This window comes from Pelodiscus sinensis, chromosome 2, assembly GCF_052426305.1.
Source record: "Pelodiscus sinensis isolate ZL-2025 chromosome 2, ASM5242630v1, whole genome shotgun sequence".
NCBI classification, from domain to species: domain Eukaryota; kingdom Metazoa; phylum Chordata; order Testudines; family Trionychidae; genus Pelodiscus; species Pelodiscus sinensis.
The window spans coordinates 36,103,182-36,127,119 of record NC_143053.1 but is presented as its reverse complement, the minus strand read 5'-3'; the positions used below and the strand labels follow the sequence as shown (position 1 = coordinate 36,127,119).

Below are 23,938 nucleotides of genomic sequence, written 5' to 3'. Positions count from 1 at the left end.
TGGACAGACATCTATCAGGGCTGCTAGACAGTGCCTAGTCCTGCTGTGAGGGCAAGGGACTGGACTCAATGAACTCTCAAGATCCCTTCCAGTTCTAGTATTCTCTGATTCTCTGATTGCCATAGCACAACCAGGAATCACGCAATTAAATTAATAACCAGCAGATTTCAAAAAAACAACAGAAAGACCTTCACACAACACAGTCAACCTGTAGACCTCACTGCCAAGGAATGTTGTAATGAACAAAATTGAAAGTGGGTTCAAAACAAGGCTGATTAAGTTTCTGGAAGCTAAGTCCATCAATGGCTATTAACCAAGATGGTGGGGGATGCAACTCTATACTCAGAGGCAGGGACACCCAGATTGCTAGAAGCTAAGTATGGGTGACAAGGGATGGTTCATTCAAAGATTGCCCGTTCTGTACTATCTCCCTGAAGCAACTAACCCTAGGGCTGTTGGTACACTTCAAAGGTGAAAGCACTGCCAGGAGCACAGGGCCAGTGGGGCACTCCCCTGCTGACTCTGTGCTCCCCGTGGTGTTTCAAAGTGGCAGCGATGTGTGGAGCCAGGGGTCAGCCAGGGACTCTCCCGCTGACCCCAGGCTCTGTGCAGCACTGACACTTTGAAACACAGCAGGGAGCCTGGCGTCAGGTGTTTCAAAGCAGCAGCACTGTACAGAGCCCGCGGTCAGCAGGGAAGTGCTCAGCTGATTCTGGGCTCCACACAGTGCTGCCGCTTTGAACTATCCCCTTTTCTTACCTTCCCCCCACTGCCTCTTTCTGGTAGAGGCAGCAAGCGGGGGGAAGCGACTAGTCAAATAGCCTGTCTACTATCCAATAAGCATTTGCTTATTGGATAGTCCACTAATTGTTCACATCCCTAAATATGATGCATAAGAGGCAGACAGAGTGAAGCACAAAGATCTATAAATACTTCAGAACACTCTTCTCTAGAACTTGGAATTGAATCAATTCCTACCACATCTCAACTTTCCTTAGATGTCAGCCAACTGCGATACCCACCAAGGTGTGTCTCTCCATCCTCTTCACCCCCCCAAGTAGCAGGTCTACATGGCCTCTACCATGAACACTTATACCATCTGCTCAAGAAGAGTCAGAAGACTATACTGGGGATCTTAGGATCCCAACACTGTTGATGACCCAAGATCACTGTCTCATGACATCTTTTGCAGAAAAATTCCTAAATCTACTATATTTTTGAGAGAGAGTTTGAGGATCTGTGTGTGCGTTCAAGATCTCCTCCTAAATGAAAAAAGCTAAAACCACCAAATTCAGTATACAGCTTCCTCTTATAACTTAAAGTGAGATACGGGTTTGGTTCTGCCAGGAAAAAGGGACATGTCTAGAATAGGATTGCTTCTCATAAAACCATATAGAAGAGAGACAGAATCACCAGGCAGGTGAAAGGGTCTGGCTGGGAGCACCTCCTGCCCCATTTGTACAAGAACACTGCTGGCTGTTTGCTTTTCCCCCATGCTTCCTGGCAAAGGGTTAGTTTCCTGCATTCCTCACTCTGGCTGGGGGGCGCAGAAGGGCAGGCTAACCTGGACTTGCCCAAGTTGGTGGGACATACACCCCTCCCCCACCTGTGTCCACTGAAGTTGCAGCAATTATGGAGAGGTGCTTCTCACCTGGCCCTAAGCCACTGCAGTGAGGGAGCTAGGGTCATCCTCTCCCCTGAGAGGAACTGAATAGTGAACCCCTCATCCCCAGAGCAATGATTAAAATGAAGCATGTACTAAGGATATAAGTGACTAAGCATAAGCTTATCAGATAGTCGAGTAGTGATGTAAATAGTCACTTCCCCGCCCCTTGGTGCCTCTGATAGAATCTTCTTAAAAGCCAGTTCCCTCCCCCACCCCCAGCACCATCTCTGCAGGAGACAGGGGAGGATGCAGTCTCCACTCAAGCTGCTTCTGCTGTGATTCTGATTTTGAAATGTACAAGTCCCAGGTACAAGAGCACTGCTGGGGCTCTTGTACATTTCAAAGGCTTAGGCTCACTGGGAGCATGGGGCCTGCGGGGACTCGCCGACTGGTCCTGCACTCCCTGCAGGGCTTTCACTTTTGAACTGTAGGAAGAGCCAAACAGGGCTCTTCCTACAGTTCAAAGGTAGAGGTGTCCTTACAGACTATTTGTATAGTCAATGGAAATCCCATCGACTATTCGATTAGTTAATCTATATGTAATATCCCTAGCATGTATATTTTCATTTTATTTTATTTTCCAAAACACAAAAATTGAGTTAAGGACCTGAGCAATGCCCGGTAAATCTTCTAGTACATTATACATAAGCAGGGGGGTTTCTTTTGTTATTAAAAAGAAAGGTAAATTAGCAAATGATTTATTCACCTGCTTTTCTCTAGCCATCAGAAAGCATAAGTGTATATACAGTAGGTTTTCAAACAGCAAGAGAACAGTGTAGCCGACCATATTCTACAAGCAAGAATTATCATGAGTACTGGCCCCCACAAGCATGGTGATCTCAACCATCTGGTTGGATTTTTATAGGGACTCAGCTTGCTTTCCCCTTTAGGTGCCCCCTGTGGGTCTGAGGCAAGCCAGTACAAGTTCTGAAAGACATCTTTTAGAATAGGAGAAGGATCTTCAGTCCAAGCTAGTGATCAGGTGATTGCCTGGTGAGCATCCTACTCCTAAGTTCACTCTGAGACAAGGTATCCACTGAAAGCAAAATCTGCAGACAGTGAACTGGAAGTTCTGCCAGGAATAGAAAGCAAGAAAGCACTTGTGTCAGGGGAAAGGTAGCTATTGGATGAATGCTGAATTGTCTGGGGTTTGCTAAAGAGGGTTAGTGCAATCAATAAAGGTGCTTAATAGGGATGTGAAAGGTTAACTGGCAAGCACCACCCTTAACTAGTGAGACTTAAATTCAGGATAACCTGTTAAAGTTCTAGCCTTCACTGCATCCTCTGGCAAGGAGTTCCACAGGTTGACTGTTTGCTGAATGAAGAAAAACTTCCTTTTGTTTTAAACCTGCTGTCTATTAATTTCATGTGGTGACCCCTAGTTCTTATATTGTGGGAATAACTAAATAACTTTTCCTTATTCACTTTTTCCATACCAATCATGATTTTATAGACCTCTATCATAGCCCCCCCCCCCTTAATCTCCTCTTTTCTAAGATGAAAAGTCCAAGTCTTTTTAATTTCTCTTCATATTGGACCCATTCCAAACCCCTAATCATTTTGTTGTCCTTTTCTGAACCTTTTCTAATGCCAACAGATCCTTTCTGAGATGAGGCGACCTCATTTGTATGCACTATTCAAGATGTGCGCATACCATGGTTTTATAGAGAGGCAATAAGAGATTCTCTGTCTTATTCTTGATCCCTTTTCTAATAGCTCCTAACATTTTATTTGCTTTTTTGACTGACGCTGCACACTGAGTGGATGTTTTCAGAGAACTATCCACAATGACTCCAAGATCTCTCTCGAGTAGGTGTGGCTAAATTAGTCCCCATCATATTGTATATGTAGTTGGGATTATTTTTCCAATGTGCATTACTTTACATTTATCAACATTAAATTTTATTTGCCATTTTGATGCCCAATCACTTAGTTTTTACATCTCTAATGCCTAAAAAAGGCCTGAACAAAACCTGAGCATGCATTTAATCCTTCCAGGGCTACTGAGAGTGGACAGCAGCCTACATACTCAATCAAACAAGAGAAGTCACATCCTCTTCTGGATCAGATATAGTAGTCAATACACAACCATAATCTAGTCCAAAAATATTATCTTAAAGGCACATTCTGAAATACTATAGGATCAAGAATCAGTCCCATTTTTTCAATGAGCAAAATCCTCCAACTCCAAAATTAACTACCATCTCCACTTTCTCAATACCAAAAGCAGGTGCAAAAGCCTTTAGTCTCCCCAATTTTAAAATAAAATAATAAAATTATCTTTACAAAAATATAGCAGCACACAGATAAAGAAAAGAATATTCCAAAGTTAACTTTATCAAATTAAACCAAAAGAACATTATACTACCTGCGTTGTTATATTTGAAAATAAATTCAACAATTCACAGTATTATTACACTGCAGAAATTAGAGAGACTTGTTGTAGAATGTGTGTTTGTGAAGCTAAAGGTTACACAGGACCTTGTTAGTAATCAAGAGATTTTAGTAATACAATCATCTAAAGAACGAGAAAATCATTTTGTTAGTTATATCTAACAGATATTGCAACTTTGTTTTAGGGCAACTGAAGAAAAACTCGTTTAAGGAGACAGTGCTGGGCTAGAAAAAAAAGCAACCATTTTTTGTCACAAGTAGGAACTCAGGCTAAATAACTCAGAAGAAAACTAAAAAGCCAGTCAGCCTTTTGTCTGCAGTTTTCTACAATATTTCTTCTCCCTTCTACCAGTACAGCAGCCACAGAATTTCCAGGTACTTCCCCCCCCCCCCAGTTTATTCAGCTTTTTGGTTTTACCTTGAGAAATTCATGAAGCAGCAGATTATAAAGAGAGCTTGCTTCGTATTGTACCTGAAGCCATACTTTTTCTGCTCTGATCATATTACATTCTGGCTACCTTTCCCCCCCTGTAATATCAACATACAGTATTGAATACTTAAAAATAGTTTAGAACATTGCTTTGTACTAAACAGCTCCAGAATTCTATCCTACAGATGAGAACAACAGTCTTGACAGCAAGGCCTGTAAAATATCATACAAGTTATTTTCACAAAGAGGAAAAAAATACAAATAAGATGGACTCCTATAATGTTGGGGAAGGGAGGGGAGGGACTCTAGAAAAACCATCTGCCATTATACCACTGAATTTTAAAAAACTTTTTAAAGAATGGAGGAAAGAAAGGGTCTCCACATTTTGTTAGCTTCTGCTATATAAAGGAAGCCTGAAATGGAAGGAGGGTTTTCCCCCCATTAGAAAATCAGATTTTAGTCTACCCTGTTTAATCTGGAAGACTCTACAGGCAATTGCTATGAATAAGAAATCAGAGTCAATATGAATGAAATCTGAGGAGGGAGGCTATTTTTATTTGGAATGTTTCAATCACAAGTAGTCAATTACTTTGGTCAAGGTCCAGATTTCTGTCACAGTATAGTCAAGATCCAGACTGCAGAGAAAATAGTAAACCAATAATAAGTAAAAAAGATTTCAGAGTCCATTCAAAAGAATCTGGTGCTTCAGATTTGGCCTGCAGTCCACCTGTTTACTACCACTAGTTTAAATCACATTATGTTTTGATAACAGTTAAGGAACACTTGAGAAAAGTGTCAAGACTTGACATCTTCAACCCCTTAATATTAGGAGATGAGAAAAAGCTCAATCCATATTTCTGACACTATGAGAAGAGCAAAATCAAGGAAGTAGAGATAATATTTTTGATATTTCAAAAGAAAAAACAGGTTGCAAAGGTTGTGTTTGGATGGGGTTAATTTTTCAGGTACTTTACACAAAACATCGAAGCCAATTTTCCCCCTTTTTGCATGTCAGCTCTGAAGATGATTTAAAATTGAATCTTATTGTAAAAACTGGGCAATTTTAAATTTTTAGGAAATCTTCATTTTACTGGTTTGTGATGTGACAACATCTTCCTGTTACCTAAATAAATAGCAAAACTCATTGACTTCAATTGTGGAAAAATGAGGCCAACACCTTCTGACCAAGGAAGTGCCACTCATGTAAATGCTTATGGAGACTAAGCATTTTGATGACTGTCTTAAGATAAGTTATTAGAAAATGTAATGCAGGACAGATTGTTATTTGTGTATACTAAGTAATGTCAAACCGAAATGGGGGAGGAGTTTAACATTACTCCAATTAAATTAGTTTATGTTTATTCTGTGGTAAGGATGTTGAGTAACAGTTAATTGGAATTTCCATCAACTACTCAACAGGCACTTCCACATTCCTTCTTTGCAATGTACAAGAGCCCCCATTGGAATGTGGAACTCGGTGTGCAGCCTGGATCCAGCGGGAAAGTCTTGCTGATTCTAGGCTGCATGTGACGTGCCAGCTTTGAAATGCACAAGAGTCCACAGCAGAGGCTCTTGTGCATTTAAAAGCAGAAGCACAGCATGGAGCCTGGGGTCAGGGAGGATATCACTCTGTATCCCACAGACTTTCCCTTCACCCTCAGCCTTGTGGCTTCCCCCTTTCCCATGCTCCATGGGAGCCGGAAGCCATGCAGCCAGTACCCGCCACAGCAAAAGTTGTGGTTAATGTAGGATTATTATTACCAGGGCTCGCCAAACCGCAGCGAGCCCCGCTCGCCAGCCGCGCTGTCTGGCGATCTGTGCATGCGCAGATCACCCGAATCCAGCTCTTCCGGGTTGCAATCTTCTCGCCATGGGCGAGTAGATTGTATTATTTGTCTAGCCCTGGTTATTACCATATTACAGTAAGGCTTTAATGCATTACAGACATCTTCATTACTCCCCAGGATACCAGCCTCGGCAGCCTCCCCTCTTAATGGAAATCAGCAGTAATAGCTAGGAGGATCCTGCGTCGCCTTCTGACATCACTCACTCAGTTCAAACTTTCATGTACCGTGTATTGTTAGCAGTTGTTGATTTCTTCATCTGCATAATCTAATTCTTCCTGCTTCTTATTCCGCTTGCCATCATCTCTCTTCCTCCTTAGGTTCTCTTGCAGTTAATCCACTCCTGTTGGAACAGTTTGTTTCCCTCCTCCCTCCCACTAGCCATTGGAACCAAACACATTTTTCCTATGAACCTGGAATGGAATCCTGTCATAATAATCTTAAACCTATAATGAAATTCTTGTCATAAAAATAGACAACAAAAAAGGTAAAAGGTCAGGGATAAGAATATAGCTTATAATAGAGATGTAAGTGAGTAGTCAACCACACGATAAGCATAAGATTATTGGTCAGTTCAGTGAAGTATTCGACTACTTGCTCCCCTCTCCCCCCCAACTGGGGTGGGGACAGGAGCTGGTGCTGGGGGTAGCCAGCTTTAAAAGCCAGTTTCCCCTCAGTACTGTCTCTGTGGTGCCACCTGCCTCCCTCTCACTCTTGCTACTTCCATCAGACACAGTGGGTGGGGGGTAGGGAAGGCTGCTGCAAAGCAGCCTCTGCCCGCACTGGGCCGAGGTTGCTCTGGCAGCATCCCTTGTTCACGGGCAACCATGGTCAGCCCTGGCTGCCATGAAGAGGGGTTGCTGCTGGAGCAGCTCATTCCTGTGGCTTGCCTGGGCCACTGTCAACCAGGGCTTCTGGACCTGGTGCGAGCTGGGACCAAGCAGTCCCGGCTTATGCCGGCCCAGGGCTGCTGCGCCTCTAAATTTTATATGTAGTAAGAGCTGCCAGGCTCAGGCCACATGGTGGGAGGCCACATGGTTCTAGCCTCCCGCCAGCGAGGAGCAAGGCCACAGGACTCCTGTGTATCCCTCCCCTGGGCCACCAGCGATACCGCACATGTCCCTCGCACCCTCCTCCCCCTACCCGAGGCTCTGCAGCTCCTAAGCTCCTCCTTCTCCACACCTGAGCCCACACGGCTCCTGCTCTCCCTGTCCCCCCACCCGAGCCCATGCAAGGCTGTGTGGCTCTTGCATGCCCTCCCAAGTCAAGAAGTCACGCGGCTCCCCTACACGAGCCCCCACAGCTCCCATGTCTCCCTCCCCCCACTTGAACCATCATGGTTCCCCCGCAAAGAGGTGACGTGGCTCCCGCATGCCCCCCACCGGAGCTTCTGTGCACCCCCCCCAACAATCTCCCTTCTCCCAGGTCCTGAACCCCTCGCCGAATCCCACCCAAGCCACCAAGAGCTCACGCAGCTTTTGTGCATCCCCCTCCCCCACCTGAACCCCTATAGCTCCTGTACACCCCCCAAGAGCTCCCATGCACTCCTTGTCCCCCCGTCCCGGAACCTCCGTCCCAGCTCACCTCTCCTCCTCCTGCCCTCAGCAGAGGAGCCGCACAGTTCATTTTAAATTCTGGTAGCCCCCTGACCACGTGACAGCTACCGGAGGGATACTCAGGGGCCGGCAGCGTGTGAAAGAGGGGTTAACCAGTTCACCTTTTACATCCCTACTATGAATAGCAACAAAGACATTACACCAAAATATACTGCTTTCTTGATAAACGGCCCATTTTGTAATTGCAATATGATGAACTGTGTAATAGTGGCAACAAATGCAAAAAGGCAAGATGATACAGTCTTGCATGATCTTCTTATCAATAAACTAGACAAATACAACTTAAATGGGGCTACTATAAGGTGGGTGCATAACTGGCTGGATAATAACTACTTTCTGAGAGTGGTTAACGATTCACAAAAATGCTGGAAGGGTGTAACAAGTGGGATTACGCGGGGATCTGTTTTGGGACTGGTTCTGTTCAATATCTTCATCAACAATTTAGATATTGGCATAGAGTATGGTTATTAAATTTGCAGATGGTACCAAGCTGGGAGGGGCTGCAACTGCTTTGGAGAATAGGATCATAATTCAAAATGATCTGGACGAACTGGAGAAATGGTCTGAGGTAAGTCGGATGAAGTTTAATAAGGACAAATGCAAAATACTCCACTTAGGAAGGAACCATCAGCTTCACACATACAGAATGGGAAGTGACTATCTAGGAAGAAGTACTGCTGAAAAGCATCCAGGGTCATAGTGGACCACAAACTAAATATGAGTCAACAGTGTGACGCTGTTGCAAAAAAAACAAATATGATTCTGGGATGCATTAACAGGAGTGTTGTAACACACGAGAACTCATTCTTCTGCTCTGCATTCATTAGGTCTCAATTGGAGTAATGTGTCCAGATCTGGGCACCACATTTCAAGACAGATGTGGAGAAACTGGAAAAGGTCCAGAAAAGAGCAACAAGAATGATTAAAAGTCTAGAGAACATGATCTATGAAGGAAGACTGAAAGAATTGGGCTTGTTTCGTTTGGAAAGGAGACAACTGAGAGGGGACATGATAGCGGTTTACAGGTATCTAAAGGGGTGTCACAGGGAGGAGGGAGAAAAATTGTTCTCCTTGGCCTATGAGGATAGGAAAAGCAGCAATGGGTTTAAACTGCAGCAAGGGAGGTTTAGGTTGGACATTAGAAAAAACTTTCTAACTGTCAGGGTGGTTAAACACTGGAATAAGTGGCTTAGAGAGATTGTGGAAACTCCATCTCTGGAGATATTTAAGAGCAGGTTAGACAGACATTTATCAGGGACGATCTAGACAGTACTGGGTCCTGCTGTGAGGGCAGGGGACTGAACTCGATGACTTATCGAGGTCCCTTCCAGTTCTAGTGTTCTATTATTTAATTCCCAATTTGCAACTGAATTTACGTACAGCCAACTGCAGCATCAGGACCTTACTAAACATTAACTAATGATGGATGATAAAAAAAAAGACGAGACTGGTCAGCGGGATTCAGGAACTGCATCCTGACAATAAGTCTCTCATACTTCCCCAGCAAATGCTATATTTGAGTCTCAGATGGAGAGGAAGTGCATTTGTAATACTGACTTAAGCTAAACACTTATCTCTTCAGCAAAATCTTTCAAACTGTGTTACAAACCTTTGTCACCTCTTCTGAAGGTAAATATCATATCCTATGTGGTTTAGGTGCCTAGAATCTGTGGTGTCCCCTCCCCACACACGCACACACACAGAAGCCATTCAAAAAAAGCCAAAACGAGATACAATTGTTCAAGAATAAACGAACAATTCATCAAATCCTGATATTGTTTTGGAATAGCTGATTGCCTGATCACTATACAGTAATCCCTCATTTAACACATGCCCGTTTAACACATTTTTGCGATAAAAAAATGTTCCTTAAAAAAAATTGTGCTAATTATACGACCGGCCCCAGAATAACACGATTTCTACAGCCAGCCCATTGACAGCGGCTGCGCGGGGTTTCCCCTGCCTCACTGCAAAGCAGCAGAGGGTTCGTCGCTCACCACGCTGTTCCCCAGCGACCCTCCCTCACCGGACGCAGTGCAGGTCCCGGCAGACCCATCACAGGAGCATAATGTACTCCCAACCCAATCCCCCTCTTCTCCCCTCCCCTCTTTTCCCCCTGAGCCAAACACCTCCCCTCCCTGTTGTAATCCAGTCCCCTTTCTCTCCCAACCTTATGTCCCGGTCCCAACAGACACCACTGTTTGAAACGCAACCCATTTTTCCATTATTGTCAATGGGATTGACCCTGCATAACACGTTTTCACTTAACACGATCATTTTCTGAAACAGTGTTAAATGAGGAATTACTGTACTTACATATTGCATTTCCTTCCCTACTTTTTGATTCTGTCTTTATAGAGAAGCATTTTTGAAATATAACAGACATCATCCTGTCACATACAGCACCTAGTTATTTTACAACTTAGAACGTGCAAGTGGCAATACTACCAACTACACATTTCTTTATCTGTGCACTTGTATAAGCTCATTATGAATGAAGTTGTTTCTCTCTGTTCATAATTTTCAGAAATGTCCCATATTTTGTCTCAAAAAGTAGATTTTCTTGTGCATAAAAGTTTAAACAAAAGCCTGTTACCTCAAAGAATCAACAGGCTGGCACAGGTAAAATATTTCTCCTGCTTTAAAGGTTCTGCCAATGGAAAGTCTTTGTCTAAGTTGTTTGCCTCTCTTGTCTTCAGATAGATAAGTAAGTAGCATAAGTTGAGTGTGGGACTAAGTTTTATACTTCTGCTGCCCACAACTACAGTATCTGAGGCCCAGATCCTCACAGGCATTTCAGCTCTAACATCAATGGGAATTAGGTGCCTCCATCCCTTTGACAATCTAGGCCTGAGTGCCTTCCATGTCAAGCCTCTTGCAGGAGGCTTTATACAGTCCTTAAATTGCACAGATTTTTTTTTAAACTCATGCCCTTAAACTCATTTGGCAAGTAGTGTTAGGGCTGCTTTATGGTGAGGAGCATAAAAATAAGCTGTAACAGGAATGTTCTGCAAATGGAACTAACGAGTATGATTTGAGTGCAACTATTTTATATACTACTCAGACTGTGGGCCCTGTATGTATTTCATTTAAAACAATACAGGTTGAACCTCTCCCGTCCAGCACCCTACGGACCTGACTGATGCCAAACCAGAGTATTTGCAGAACAAAGAGAAGTCAATATTGTCTAGCATTAACAACACTTTCCTTGTTTCCTGGGCTCGTAGAAAACATTTAGAAGTAAATTAGAGCTACATAAAAGCACTGAGAGCCAGGACCTGTGTCTGTAAACAACTTTATGGGACCATTGGAAATTTGGCCACACCCATGATAAGTGGACATCAACTAATTAAAATCATGCTGGACCACAGATGTTACCAGACCAGAGAGGTTCAACCTGTACCATAATTAGGAAGTCATAATTGTTTTAAAAAAAAAAGTATAGCTACAATATACTAGAAAACTGTAGTATCTAGGTATATGTTTGGGTGAAGCAATGTATAATTTATATTCTTGTGAAAATAAGAATGCAAGAGTAGTTAATTAGTCAACTACCCGATAAACTTAAGTTTATCAGGTAGTCGAGTCAACAACTTGCATTCTCCTCCCCCCACCCCCGCTGCCTCTATATCAGAGGCTGCGGGGATGTAGGGAGGGGGAGCAGGAGCTGGTGCGGAGGGGGGGAGAGGAAGCCAGCTAGGCCAGTTACCCACAGCACTGTCTCTGCTCCCCCCACACCCACTGACTATCAGGGAGGCTAGGAAGGCTACTGCCTAGGCAGGCAGTCCAGCTTTGTCACAGCTTGTGCCTGGACCAAATCCCACTGCAGCTCTGCAATTTAAAAGGCAGGAGGAGTCAGGAAGCCTGTCTCCCCCCCACCAGTTCCTCCTGTATTTTAAATTGAACAGCTACATCAAGGTTTGGTCTCCGTCCCAGCGAGAGCAGGGACTGAGCTGGACTGCCAGCTTGCCCAGCCCCTACTAAATTTAGGAGGGAGGGAAAAGCAATATATGTGACCAAGCTGCTACCCTACTAAATTCTTCCTCTGGTTCTACTTACATAAGAACAGCCGTACTGGGTCAGACCAAAGGTCCATCTAATCCAGTATCTTGTCTACCGACAGTGGCCAGCACCAGGTGCCCCAAGAGGGTAGACTGAAGACAATGATCAAGCGATTTGTCTCCTGCCATCCCTCTCCAGCCTCTGACAGACAGAGGCCAAGGACACCAATTTATCCCCTGGCTAATAGCCTTTTATGGACCTAACCTCCATGAAATTATCTAGCTTCTCTTTAAACTCTATTATAGTCCTAGCCTTCACAGCCTCCTCTGGCAAAGAGGTCTACAGGTTGACTACACACTGTGTGAAGAAGAACTTTCTTTTATTAGTTTTAAACCTGCTACCCATTAATTTCATTTGGTGTCCTCTAGTTCTTCTATTTAGGGAACTAATAAATAATTTTTCTTTATCGGCCCTCTCCACACCACTCATGATTTTATATACCTCTATCATATCCCCCCTCAGTCTCCTCTTTTCTAAACTGAAAAGTCCCAGTCTCTTTAGCCTTTCCTCATATGGGACCCGTTCCAAACCCCTAATCATTTTTGTTGCCCTTTTCTGAACCCTTTTCAAGGCCAAAATATCTTTTTTGAGGTGAGGAGACCACATCTGCACACGGTATTCAAGATGTGGGTGTACCATAGTTTTATAGAGGGGCAGTAAGATATTCTGGGTCTTATTTTCTATCCCTTTCCTAATAATTCCTAGCATCCTATTTGCCTTTTTGACCGCCGCTGCACACTGAGTGGAAGTTTTCAGAGAACTGTCCACGATAACTCCAAGATCTCTTTCCTGATTTCTCGTAGCCAAATTAGCCCCCATCATACTGTACGTATAGCTGGGGTTATTTTTCCCAATGTGCATTACTTTACACTTATCCACATTAAATTTCATTTGCCATTTTGTTGCCCAATCACTCAGTTTGGTGAGATCTTCTTGGAGTCCCTCACAGTCTGCTTCTGTCTTGACTATCCTAAACAGTTTGGTATCATCTGCAAACTTTACTACCTCACTGCTTACCCCTTTCTCCAGATCATTTATGAATAAGTTGAAAAGGATTGATCCCAGGACTGACCCTTGGGGTACACCACTAGTTACCCCTCTCCAATCTGAAAATGTACCATTTATTCCTACCCTTTGTTTCCTGTCTTTTAACCAGTTGTCAATCCAAGAAAGGACCTTCCCTCTTATCCCATAGCCATGTAATTTACACAAGAGCCTTTGGTGAGGGACCTTGTCAAAGGCTTTCTGAAAATCCAAGTATACTATATCTACTGGATCCCCCTTGTCCACATGTTTGTTAACCCCTTCAAAACTCTAATAGATTAGTAAGACAGGATTTCCCTTTACAGAAACCATGTTGACTTTTGTCCAACAAATTATGTTCTTCTACATGCTTCACAATTTTATCCTTTACTATTGTTTCAACTAATTTGCCCGGTACTGACGTTAGACTTACCTGTCTGTAGTTGCCAGGATCGCCTCTACAGCCCTTTTTAAATATTGGTGTCACGTTGGCTACTTTCCAGTCATTAGGTACGGAAGCCGATTTAAAGGATAGGTTACAAACCACAGATAATAGCTCAGCAATTTCCCATTTGAGTTCTTTTAGAACCCTTGGATGAATGCCATCCGGTCCCGGAGATTTGTTAACAATAAGTTTTTCTATTTGTTCCAAAGCCTCCTCTAATGACCCTTCAATCCGGGACAGTTTCTCAGATTCATCACCCACAAAGGACAGTGCAGATTCAAGAATCTCCCCAACGTCCTCAGCCATGAAGACTGAAGCAAAGAAATCATTTAGTTTCTCCGCAATGGCTTTATCATCCTTGATTGCTCCTTTTTTAGCTAGTTGTATCTCAGACCACACTTAAGGAAGAATATGCACGGCCAATTATGCATGTGCGGTCCCCGAAGTCAAGTCTGGGGTGCAGGGCTGAGCAGATCCCATTACTACTGACTTATAAGACAACAACTACTCTACCACCCATCTCTGCTTCCATTTTCAGTCTCAGGTTTGAGATGCCACTCAGAAAAAGAACAAGAATTTGTAAATGAGCCTCAAATGAGACATGTGTGTACCTCCCTCAAGGAGAAAGTACACATACAACACAACTTCACCTTCAAAAAAATTAACAACACTTATTTGACAACTGAAGTAGAGAACTAAGTTATCCATGGACAAGTCTCAACTCACAGGTTTTTGTTTTGGTATTTTGCACTTCTGTACAAGTCCTTTACATAGCAAAATTTGTAACTACAGAAAGTGTGGACAGAGCTTTTTGAATTTTTAGCTAGCGTGGATTCTGTCATTAGTATATTCAATTAGAGATGTTACGGTGTAAACTGTCTAACCAATAAGTATCCACTTAGCAGTTAAACAGTGGCTTCACTGCCCTGCTGTGCAAAATATCCTCCCCGGGGACCGGGTGGCCAAGGGCTCCACTCTTGAGGAGCAGGCTTCACTTGGGCTGGGTTTGGGGAGGGCCTCTGATCCAAGAGGGCCAGGGCTTCTGCCGCCTGGGAGTACCAGATCTCAGGCCTTTAGATCTAAAGGGAGGGAGTACTGAAACTTCATTCCTGCGGTGGGTACCGAGATCAGGGCTTCAGCTATCCACGCCAAGTTTTAGCTGAGGGAGGGGGCTATCAGAGATTGGGGCTATAGCTATGAGGAAGAAGTTACAGGGCTGAAACTGGTGCTCCCCTTGTAGCTAAAGCCCTGATAGCCTCCTCTTCCCAGCCCCCACCTCTGGCTGATATCAAAAGCAGAGTTGTAGTGCCCCCTCCCCCCCCCAATCCCCGTGTAAAGCCCTGAGCCTCGGTGCTCCTGAGGGTCAGAAGCCTTAAGCACCTGCTCTACCCACAATCCTGACCGCTGCACACACACTGATGCCCAGCGCTCCTGAGAGTCAGAGGCCCCCATGAAGTACAGTATTTGCTTTTATTTTTGCCTGCGCAGCTGCCTGATTATAGCCTTCTAGTTTCACGGGCTGTCCAGTAGACTGGAAAGTCCATAATTCTTGAATTCATATCTTTGAGATTCTACTATATTTAAACATCATAACTTATTACAGGAGACACACATGTCATTCCCATTAAAACTTCTGGTTAAGTTTTAATCCTCTATACATTTAAGAGATTAAATCCTTAAAACAAAATCACAACACACTTACTTGTAACTAAAGACTTGTCTACACAAGGAAGTTACAAAGAGGACTATTTAGCCATCATGGATCCTCCCGTTCCCTGCCTCTCCCAGATACCCCCTCTGCATCAGTGCCTGTGGAGCTAAACTCCATGAGCTGCCCACAGGGTCTCTAGCCCTAAACAGATTAAAACATTACTAAGCAAAGGGCATAGTTTACCCAAGTGTATTAACACCTATATTGCCTATTGTCATAGCAGTTAGGCATTTCTGTTTTAACAATTAAAGCCATAAACTAGTGTCCCTTCTATTCTGCATAAATACATTTTCTAGATTAGGCTGCAGAATTTTGATTTTTTTCTTATTTTGTCTACAGGTGAAAAACTTTGGGAAAATCTCAAGTCACCTATTTTTCTAACATATCTACTGTTGTGGAGAAACTTCATTAGTTCAGTTCATCCTAAACAAAAGGAGAGCAAAAATGTCTTAGAGGGCTAGCTGTGTTCATCAGTAACTTTAAAAAAAAAAAGGAGCAATCCTATGGCACCTTAGAAATTAACAAATTTATTAGGCAAGGCTTTCGTGAAATCACTTAACCATTTAAAAAATGAATCCTAACACAAACCCCATATGTCCTTGGAAAAGCTATCTTTTGCTTTGTTTTCTCCAGAAAAGCTTTTAGATATAACTCATTCAATGTTTTACAGTAGATTTCAACATTAGTGCAATAAGACAGTACTAAGGGTCACCATCAAGGTAAAGTTTAGTTATTTAAAAAAAAGTTAAAAAGCACTTTCAGGTACTACAACTGGTCTAATTATTGTGGGTTTTATAGTTTTTTAAAAGGTGTTTCCTTTTCCCTCCTATCGGGTGTAATGTCTACCCAACCGAAGAGAAGACTAATTATGCTGGAGGAAGTTAGTGAAAACTATCTACTATCAAATTCACAACTCTGCCTCTTCCATAAATTTATTCTTACTTCTCTAAATTCATACTGGTTAAATGCCTTATTTTAAGATATGAGACCATTCAATATCTTGATTCATAGGAGGATTACAAATGTAAGTCTCATATGCTTCAACATGTAAATACATCCTAATATAAAATTCAAACATCTGATACTCAGCCATTTATGATTTTAGGAGACCAACATAATTTAGATGGGGGGAGAAGGGGTTGCACAGAAGTATTACAATAGGCTATCAAAATGAATTCTATTCACAAAAATCAGAACAAGAAGCAATTAGAAGCTGCAGTGGGGATGGAGAAAAGTGATTTTGCCTTCTGACAGCATTTGTGGTAGAAAGAACAGCAAGTCAAGAAAAACTATAAAATGGAAAAAAAAATAGGGAAAACATCTCAACTCAACAGGAATTTTTAAACATGTGTTTATGTGAAACTATGTTATCTAGGCCTTGTTATATAGTCACATTATAGTAATAAGTAGTAGTGTCAAATAAAAATTAATTGGCATTTCCTAAATAACACGCACACCACAAATCCTATTTATGAACCTTTTTTAATTCAGAGTTGCAAGTTCTGATATAATTTTATTAGAAACGTGGTGTTTGTGAAGAGGATACTTATGATTTGTTGCTCAGGTCAAGATGGCACTTGATTCAATAGAAATCACTGGTTGATAGCACTTACAGCTTTTTTCATATATTAATTACCAGGGCTCACCGAGCGGCGGCGAGCCCTGCTCGTCAGCTGCACGGTTCTGCGCTCTGCGCATATCGTTCTGCACATGCGTCAATCGCTCCGCGTCAGCTCTTCCGGTGCGTAAGCTAATCGCCACGGGCAAGCAGATTACACTATTTGTCGAGCCCTGTTAATTACCACATTTTTGTGAAGTTTTCTGTATCAAACAAAAGTCATAAGAACTGGTGTTGTGGTAAAAGAAGGAAATGATAGGAGGACTTAAGTGTCATATTCAGCACAGATAACTGTAAGTAACGAGGGAGAGATGCGGGGGGTGGTGGTGGAACAGACACACTTTATAATAAGGATGTGAACAAGTAACCGGTTACCCGGTAAGCATTACTGTTACCCAGAAACGGCCCTCTGCCCACAACCTGCTCCAACTTCTGCCTCCCACGCCCCCAGCCTTTGAGGCTGCGGACTCCCAGCACATGCAGGCTGAGAGCCAGCAGCCCCAAGGGGCTAAAGTAGCCCCTGCCCACAGCGGAGAGCCCACTCCAGCCCAGCCATAGCAGGGGCCCGATGCTGCTCCTATGTAATCAGTTAACTGGTTAAACTTTATAATGTAGGCCAACATTACTGCATTTGCACATACCAGGGGCTTCTTGAATCTCTTCATTCCATACCACAAGCTCCAAGTGTGCAATTCTGTCATCAATCTCTTTCAGCAGTTCCACACAACTTCTTCCAACCTCTGCCTCATGTTGGGACTATGTACTCTCCTATTCTACAACTACGACACACCAGTCCCTCGACCTCCTCTTTGCCAGGGGTTTGTGTATCCCCCATTCTCCCATACCAGAGTCCCCCAATATTCTCTGCATGCCAGCAGTCAGCTTCTTCCGTTCTCCCCATACCAGGGTCTCCCAATCTCTTCTCACTAGAGGGTTGTGTGTCCACACAAATTGCATGATCCCCCATTCTACCATGCATACGAGGTTCTTTGCTTACATCTCCTTTCCACATTCCTCCTCTCCCACCATAGCAGGATCCCACATCCAACACTCCAAAAGGGGCTGTGTGTTTCTCCTCTTTCCCCTCTCATTTCCAGTGTTCCCCATTCACCCCACTCCCAAGGACTGTGCTCACATCCCTATTCCTCCACTGTTATTTTCCGTTGTCTGGTAGGAAAGTAATTAACATCTTAATACCTTGAAACTCTACTGGGAGGACACATGGAGATGAGCCAGATACTGTTATGCTGGAAGGCACATCTCCTGTCATTTTGAAATTGACCAGATATGATATTCAAACCATACTGCATTCCAGAGAAATGCAGATTACAGGCAGTCCCCGGGTTACATACAAGATAGGGACTGTAGGTTTGTTCTTAAGTTGAATCTGTATGTAAGTCGGAACTGGCATCCAGATTCAGCCGCTGCTGAAACTGACCACCAGTTCTGACTTACATACAGATTCAATTTAAGAACCCCAAGCGTCCCCAAGTCAGCTGCTGCTGAAACTGATCAGCAGCTGATTCCAGGAAGCTTGGGGCAGAGTAACTGTGCCTCGGGCTTCCTGTAGTCAGCGCTGGTCAGTTTCAGCAGCGGCTGACTTGGGGACGCCTGGGGCAGAGCAGCTGGGGTGCTGCTGGGTTGCTCCAGTAGCACCGCTCCTCGCTCCCTGGTGCTACTGGACCAACCCAGCAGCACCCCAGCTGCTCTGCCCCAGGCGTCCTGATTCAGCCACTGCTGAAACTGACCAGCAGCAGCTGAATCAGGACCTGGGGCAGAGCAGCTGGGGTGCTGCCGGGTTGGTCCAGTAGTGCCCAGAGCGGCGCTGCAGGACCAATCGGCAGCGCCCCAGCTGCTCTGCCCCAGGGTCCACAACAAAAGCCTGGTCTGCTGGGGGGGGGGGGGGGCACACTAGCTGCGCCCCCCCCCCACCCCAGCAGACCAGGGACACGGGGAGCAGAGCCGCAGCAGCAGCGGGGTGCCGCGCCTCTGAGACTTTGCCAGAGCAAAGCCTCAGAGGCGCGGGACCCCGCCGCGGCTGCGGCTTCAGTCCCGGTGCCCCTGGTCTGCTGAGAACCGTCTACAGCAGACCAGGGGCACCGGACTGAAGCCGCAGCAGCGACGAGTTCACGCGCTTCTGAGGCTTTGCCAGAGCAAAGCCTCAGAAGCGCGGGAACCCGCCGCTGCTGCGGCTTCAGTCCCGGTGCCCCTGGTCTGCTGAGGACCGTCTCCAGCAGACCAGGGGCACCGGGAGCAGCTTACAAACGGGGCTCTCTCGCCCCGGAGCTCGCAGGCAGCAATCCGCCACCTCGACTTTCGGGGCGAGAAAGCCCCGTTCGTAAGTGCGGATCCGACATAAGTCGGATCCGCGTAAGTCGGGGACTGCCTGTAGTTGAATGCAAGGCCTCTGAAAGCTTAGCCAAAAACAAGACAGGTAAGGTGTAAGACAAATCTGGAGTGTTACTTCAATATACTTGAACCAAGGTTGGTAATTACTTGTTCAACAATGGCCTCATCATATTTTTAATAAAGATGCTGGTGCTTTCAAAATCAAAATCTTCATAAACCAAAAGTTAGGTGAAGAAATGGAAATATCCCATCATAGTATTAGTGCTCACAATTTTCCTCCTCCTGGAAGCAGATGCATACCATATGTGAAGGCATTACTGCAAAGGAGGTCAATCTCCCAACAGTAGTTAGGCTGCCTCCTTTGAGAAGCACATGACAAACAGTGCCTTATAAGATGTGTCACCAGGTCACCCAAAAAAATTACACCCAACTAGCAAGAGTTAAGTCACAGGCCTGTTTTATCACTACAACTCTCTCCTCTGTTTAAGAACAAAGATGGAGAAGTTTGGGTGAAATATCATCCTTCCAATGACTTACTTTGCTCATTGTTAACATTATAAGCCCTTGAATTGCAGATGTAGTTTAATGGAGAAGTATTTCGGCCCCCAACCCTCTTTTCTTGCTGCAAATTACTCAGTGAGACAACATAATGGAAGTTTTCTAGACCTATATTCAAATCTGGGAGGCTGCAAAAAACAGAAATAAATATCCAAAGGCTCACACAGCCTGTTCAGAAACAAGTTTATTTAGATTTCCACCCTATAACTAAAATCTAGGTCTTCTGTATTATTAACCACAGATAATTTGACAGTGAATTAATATAAACTGAGAATTTATCAGTTCAGAATCTATTAAGATTTTATATTGTGAAATTTACTAACTGCAGAAAACTATTAATGACTACAAAAGAAGATATCAACAGAAGAATCTGAAAATGTCTCACACCTCGAGATTTAAATAAAATGTTTCCTTCTTTCCCCAGACTAGTATAGTTTCTTCACAACCTATGTTTATCACTGCATAATCTTAACTATAACTGGAAGATTTCCAAACATCACATTTAAAGATGCAATGTGTTTCCATGCCTCTTTCTCTTCCCTGCAATAGTGCTCAATAGTGAGCACTTTACAGAACAACCCCTTTCAAACTAAAGGCCTAAAACCAAGTCCTTATACTTTCCTCACGCTTCCACTGTATCTTCCATGATATGCAATTCCAACTACAGTGTCTGTCAATTCATCGTTGATTTGTATGGACAAATTCCTACTCCTCCTCAGCCTCCCTCCAGGAGTAATTAGAACCCACTTCTCACATGAGAAGCCTGGTACAGCCCCAGTGTCTCCTGGCCAGAAAAAGCTGGGCGGAGAGACACGGGGACTCACTCTCAAAAGTCACGATCCCCCCCGGGACCCAGAGTTTGCAGTCTCGGGGGACTATCAGGAAACGACCATGCTTTGAACGTGCAGCCCAGACGCGTCCCCGGGCCCAAAGAGGGCAGGGACATCACCCACAGCAAATGGCTGCGGGGAGGGGGCTCGGATACATCAGACCCCGTGCAGAGAAGCGGGACTCTTCCCCTCCCAAGCCCACCGGCCCGCAGACACGCTCACGGCTTCCCTGCCCGCCGCCCAGCCACCCGCCTCTCTCTGGCCGCCAGACACATGGGCCCGCCCCTCCCTCCCATGTCCCCCAGGGGCCGGGCCGCGCCCCTCCCCTCTCCGTCCCCCTCACCCACGTGGGCCTCCCCTCACCGGTCATTGAGCTGGTCCTCGGTGCCCGGCAGCGGGTGCACCACGAAGTGGATCGATGTCATGTTGCGCTCCCCCCCCAGAGGCGGGCAGAGGCCGGGCACACAATGGAGGCGGGGGAGGGGGAAGCTCGGCGTCTCTCTCGGGGCGGTGGGGGCGCTCGCGCTCGCGAGCAGCGTCCTTCCCTCCCCACAGCGATCCGACGCAGAGTGGGGCGCGGGGGCCCGCGGCGGCAGGGTCAGGAAGAGACTCGCACCGCGCCGCACTCACACACGCGCCGCCATCTTAACTTCCAGCGGCCCCTTCTCCCTCCCTCCTTGCGCCGCGCCGGGGTGGGGCGGGGCGCCCACTGAGCGACCGCGATGTAAGCTGCACGCTTACTGGCGCGCGCAAGGCCTATCGGCGGTGTGGCTGTAAGGAAGTGGCGGATTGGGCTAGCGAGCCCGTAAAGCGCGACTACGTCGGACGCAAATTACATCAAGGCCACGTGCTCCTGGGAGAAGCTGGGGGCGGGGAAGCGCGTCTGGGGGGGGTTGCGGCGCGCTGCCCGCTCTGGGGAGGCGTCTGCGTGTCGCGGCCCGGCTCGCGATGGCGGATGGGAGACTCGGGCCTCCGCGGCTGCCTGTGGCCTCTTGCCGCTCCCTGCCTGGGCCTGAGCCGCCTGGGGGGCGGAGCTGGGCGGCGGGGAGACCTCAGGGGCCCAGGCCGGCGGCGGCTGGAGGCATGAGAGCGTGCGGGCCGTGAGGGGGCGGTGTCCAGCCTCACGCTGCTGTCCGGCTACCGGGCTCGGCTGGGGGCCCTGACCGCCGGGCGAGGGGCGTTGGCGGCGGGTCCGGCTTCAGCAGGTTCATTGCCACTGACAGCCGCAGGCTGGAGTGGGCCAGGTCTGAAGTGGGTTTTGCCCAGGAAAGCTCGTGATTCTCTCTAGCTAGAGACTGGCTCTAAAGTGCCACGGGGCCACTTCTCGTTCTTACAGTCGTGCTGGTAGCCAGCTAACCAGTGCGTACAGGAGTACAGCCCCTGACAGGCCAACGGGCTCCAGAACAGGCCTATGCCATCGTGGGGGGTCTTGAAGACTTTTTTGACTAACAGGGTGGCGGGGATGAATACCTTTCCTTGCCCTAAGCAGCTGTGTAGACTGTTTAACCTTGTTTCAGTTGCCTGAGGAGGGGGAGATACTCAAACAACTGAACTGGTGTTAAAAACCATTCACAGGTGCTGGAGGGGAATAAAGGTAACTTGACTATGGATTTAGCCTGATACATTTGCCTTTGGGTCAGCATGTAGAAAGCTTATTGTTGCAGTATATACAGTTCGTAGGGATAAGTAATGGTAGTTTGCAAAGCAAGCAAGAGGGCTATTTCACTAGCACTAAGCTACATTAAATAAGACTTCCCCTCCCCACAATTACAAACTAGTGCATACTCACATGCACTACCTTATCATATATCGGAAAGCATTTATTTAAAATATTTATACTAACACCCTGGAAAACTGAAATTTAGTTAGTTTCATGCTGGGTTTATTTAATTGATCATATTTCTACATATTGAATAATGTCAGTGAACGGCTGCAAAACCATGGGTTTTTTAAAAGTCTAGGAACTTCCTTAATGGAATAAACGTGGTCTACTAGTCTAGTATAATGTTTTCAAAGCCTCCAGAGCAAATTGTTTTGGACTTGTGATCTAAGAATCCTGCATTGTTCACTTGTGATGGGGAGATCTGACATAGGTCTCAGCCTGGTCAGTTAGTTATTGATTTAAGCCTTAAAGCACAAGCTTTAATATACTGGTCAAAAATTGACTTTAGAGATAACAAGGTAGTCTTGCTCTATGTGAGAAATATTGTCATTTGTGCATATTTTTTTAAAAAGCTTCCTCAGTCACTTTAGCAAGAGTTATAAAAATGTCTTTATAAAACTAAGTTTTATTCAACTCTCCTTAACATTTTATCTACACAGTGATTATAACTGTCTTGGGAAATAGTTATAACACCGGTCAAAATTAAATTAGTGAATCACTTGCTAACAATATTTTCAAAAGATTCAGTAATGGCAGATAAGGTCAATTTCTTAATAGGATATACAGGCAGTCCCGGACTTACGCGGATCCGCACTTACGAATTGCTACCTGCGAGCTCCGGGGCGAGAGAGCCCCGTTCGTAAGCTGCTCTGGTGCCCCTGGTCTCCAGCAGACCAGGGGCACCGGGCGGGTTCCCGCGCTTCTGAGGCTTTGCCAGAGCAAAGCCTCAGAAGCACGGGGAACCGGCCGCTGCTGCCGCTTCAGTCCAGGTGCCTGTGGTCTGCTGGGGACCGTCCCCAGCAGACCACAGGCACCGGGACTGAAGCCGCACCCGTGGCGGGGTCCCGCGCCTCGCTGCCGCTGCGGCTCTGCTCCCGGTGTCCCTGGTCTGCTGGGGGGGGGGGGGGGAGCGGCTAGTGTGCCCCCCCCTCCAGCAGACCAGGCTTTTGTTTTGGACCCTGGAGCAGAGCAGCTGGGGTGCTACCGATTGGTCCTGCAGCGCCGCTCTGGGCACTACTGGACCAACCCGGCAGCACCCCAGCTGCTCTGCCCCAGGTCCTGATTCAGCCGCTGCTGGTCAGTTTCAGCAGTGGCTGAATCAGGACGCCTGGGGCAGAGCAGCTGGGGTGCTGCTGGGTTGGTCCAGTAGCGCTAAGGAGCGGTGCTACTGGAGCAACCCAGCAGCACCCCAGCTGCTCTGCCCCAGGCGTCCCCAAGTCAGCCGCTGCTGAAACTGACCAGCGCTGACTACAGGAAGCCCAAGGCAGAGTTGCTCTACCCCAGGCTTCCTGGAATCAGTGCTGATCAGTTTCAGCAGCAGCTGGCTTGGGGTTCTTAAGTTGAATCTGTATGTAAGTCAGAACTGGCGGTCAGTTTCAGCAGCGGCTGAATCTGGACGCCAGTTTCAACTTACATACGGATTCAACTTAAGAACAAACCTACAGTCCCTATCTTGTACGTAACCTGGGGACTGCCTGTATACTGCCACAATATTTCCTATTCACTAAGT

At 45.8% G+C, this 23,938-nt stretch overlaps 1 protein-coding gene across 10 annotated transcripts in view; it reads right to left on the bottom strand.

Moving 5' to 3' along the window:
* Positions 1 to 21,238, bottom strand: part of UBR5 (ubiquitin protein ligase E3 component n-recognin 5) — a 167,468-nt gene extending 146,230 nt beyond the window's left edge. For all 10 annotated transcript variants that reach the window (XM_075920248.2, XM_075920252.2, XM_075920251.2 and 7 more), the window contains exon 1: positions 20,910 to 21,238. In XM_075920248.2, coding sequence (XP_075776363.1) covers positions 20,910 to 20,971 — 62 coding nt within the window. In that variant the 5' untranslated portion in view covers positions 20,972 to 21,238. The remainder of the gene's footprint in view (positions 1 to 20,909) is intronic.
* Positions 21,239 to 23,938: the final 2,700 nt, after the last annotated feature.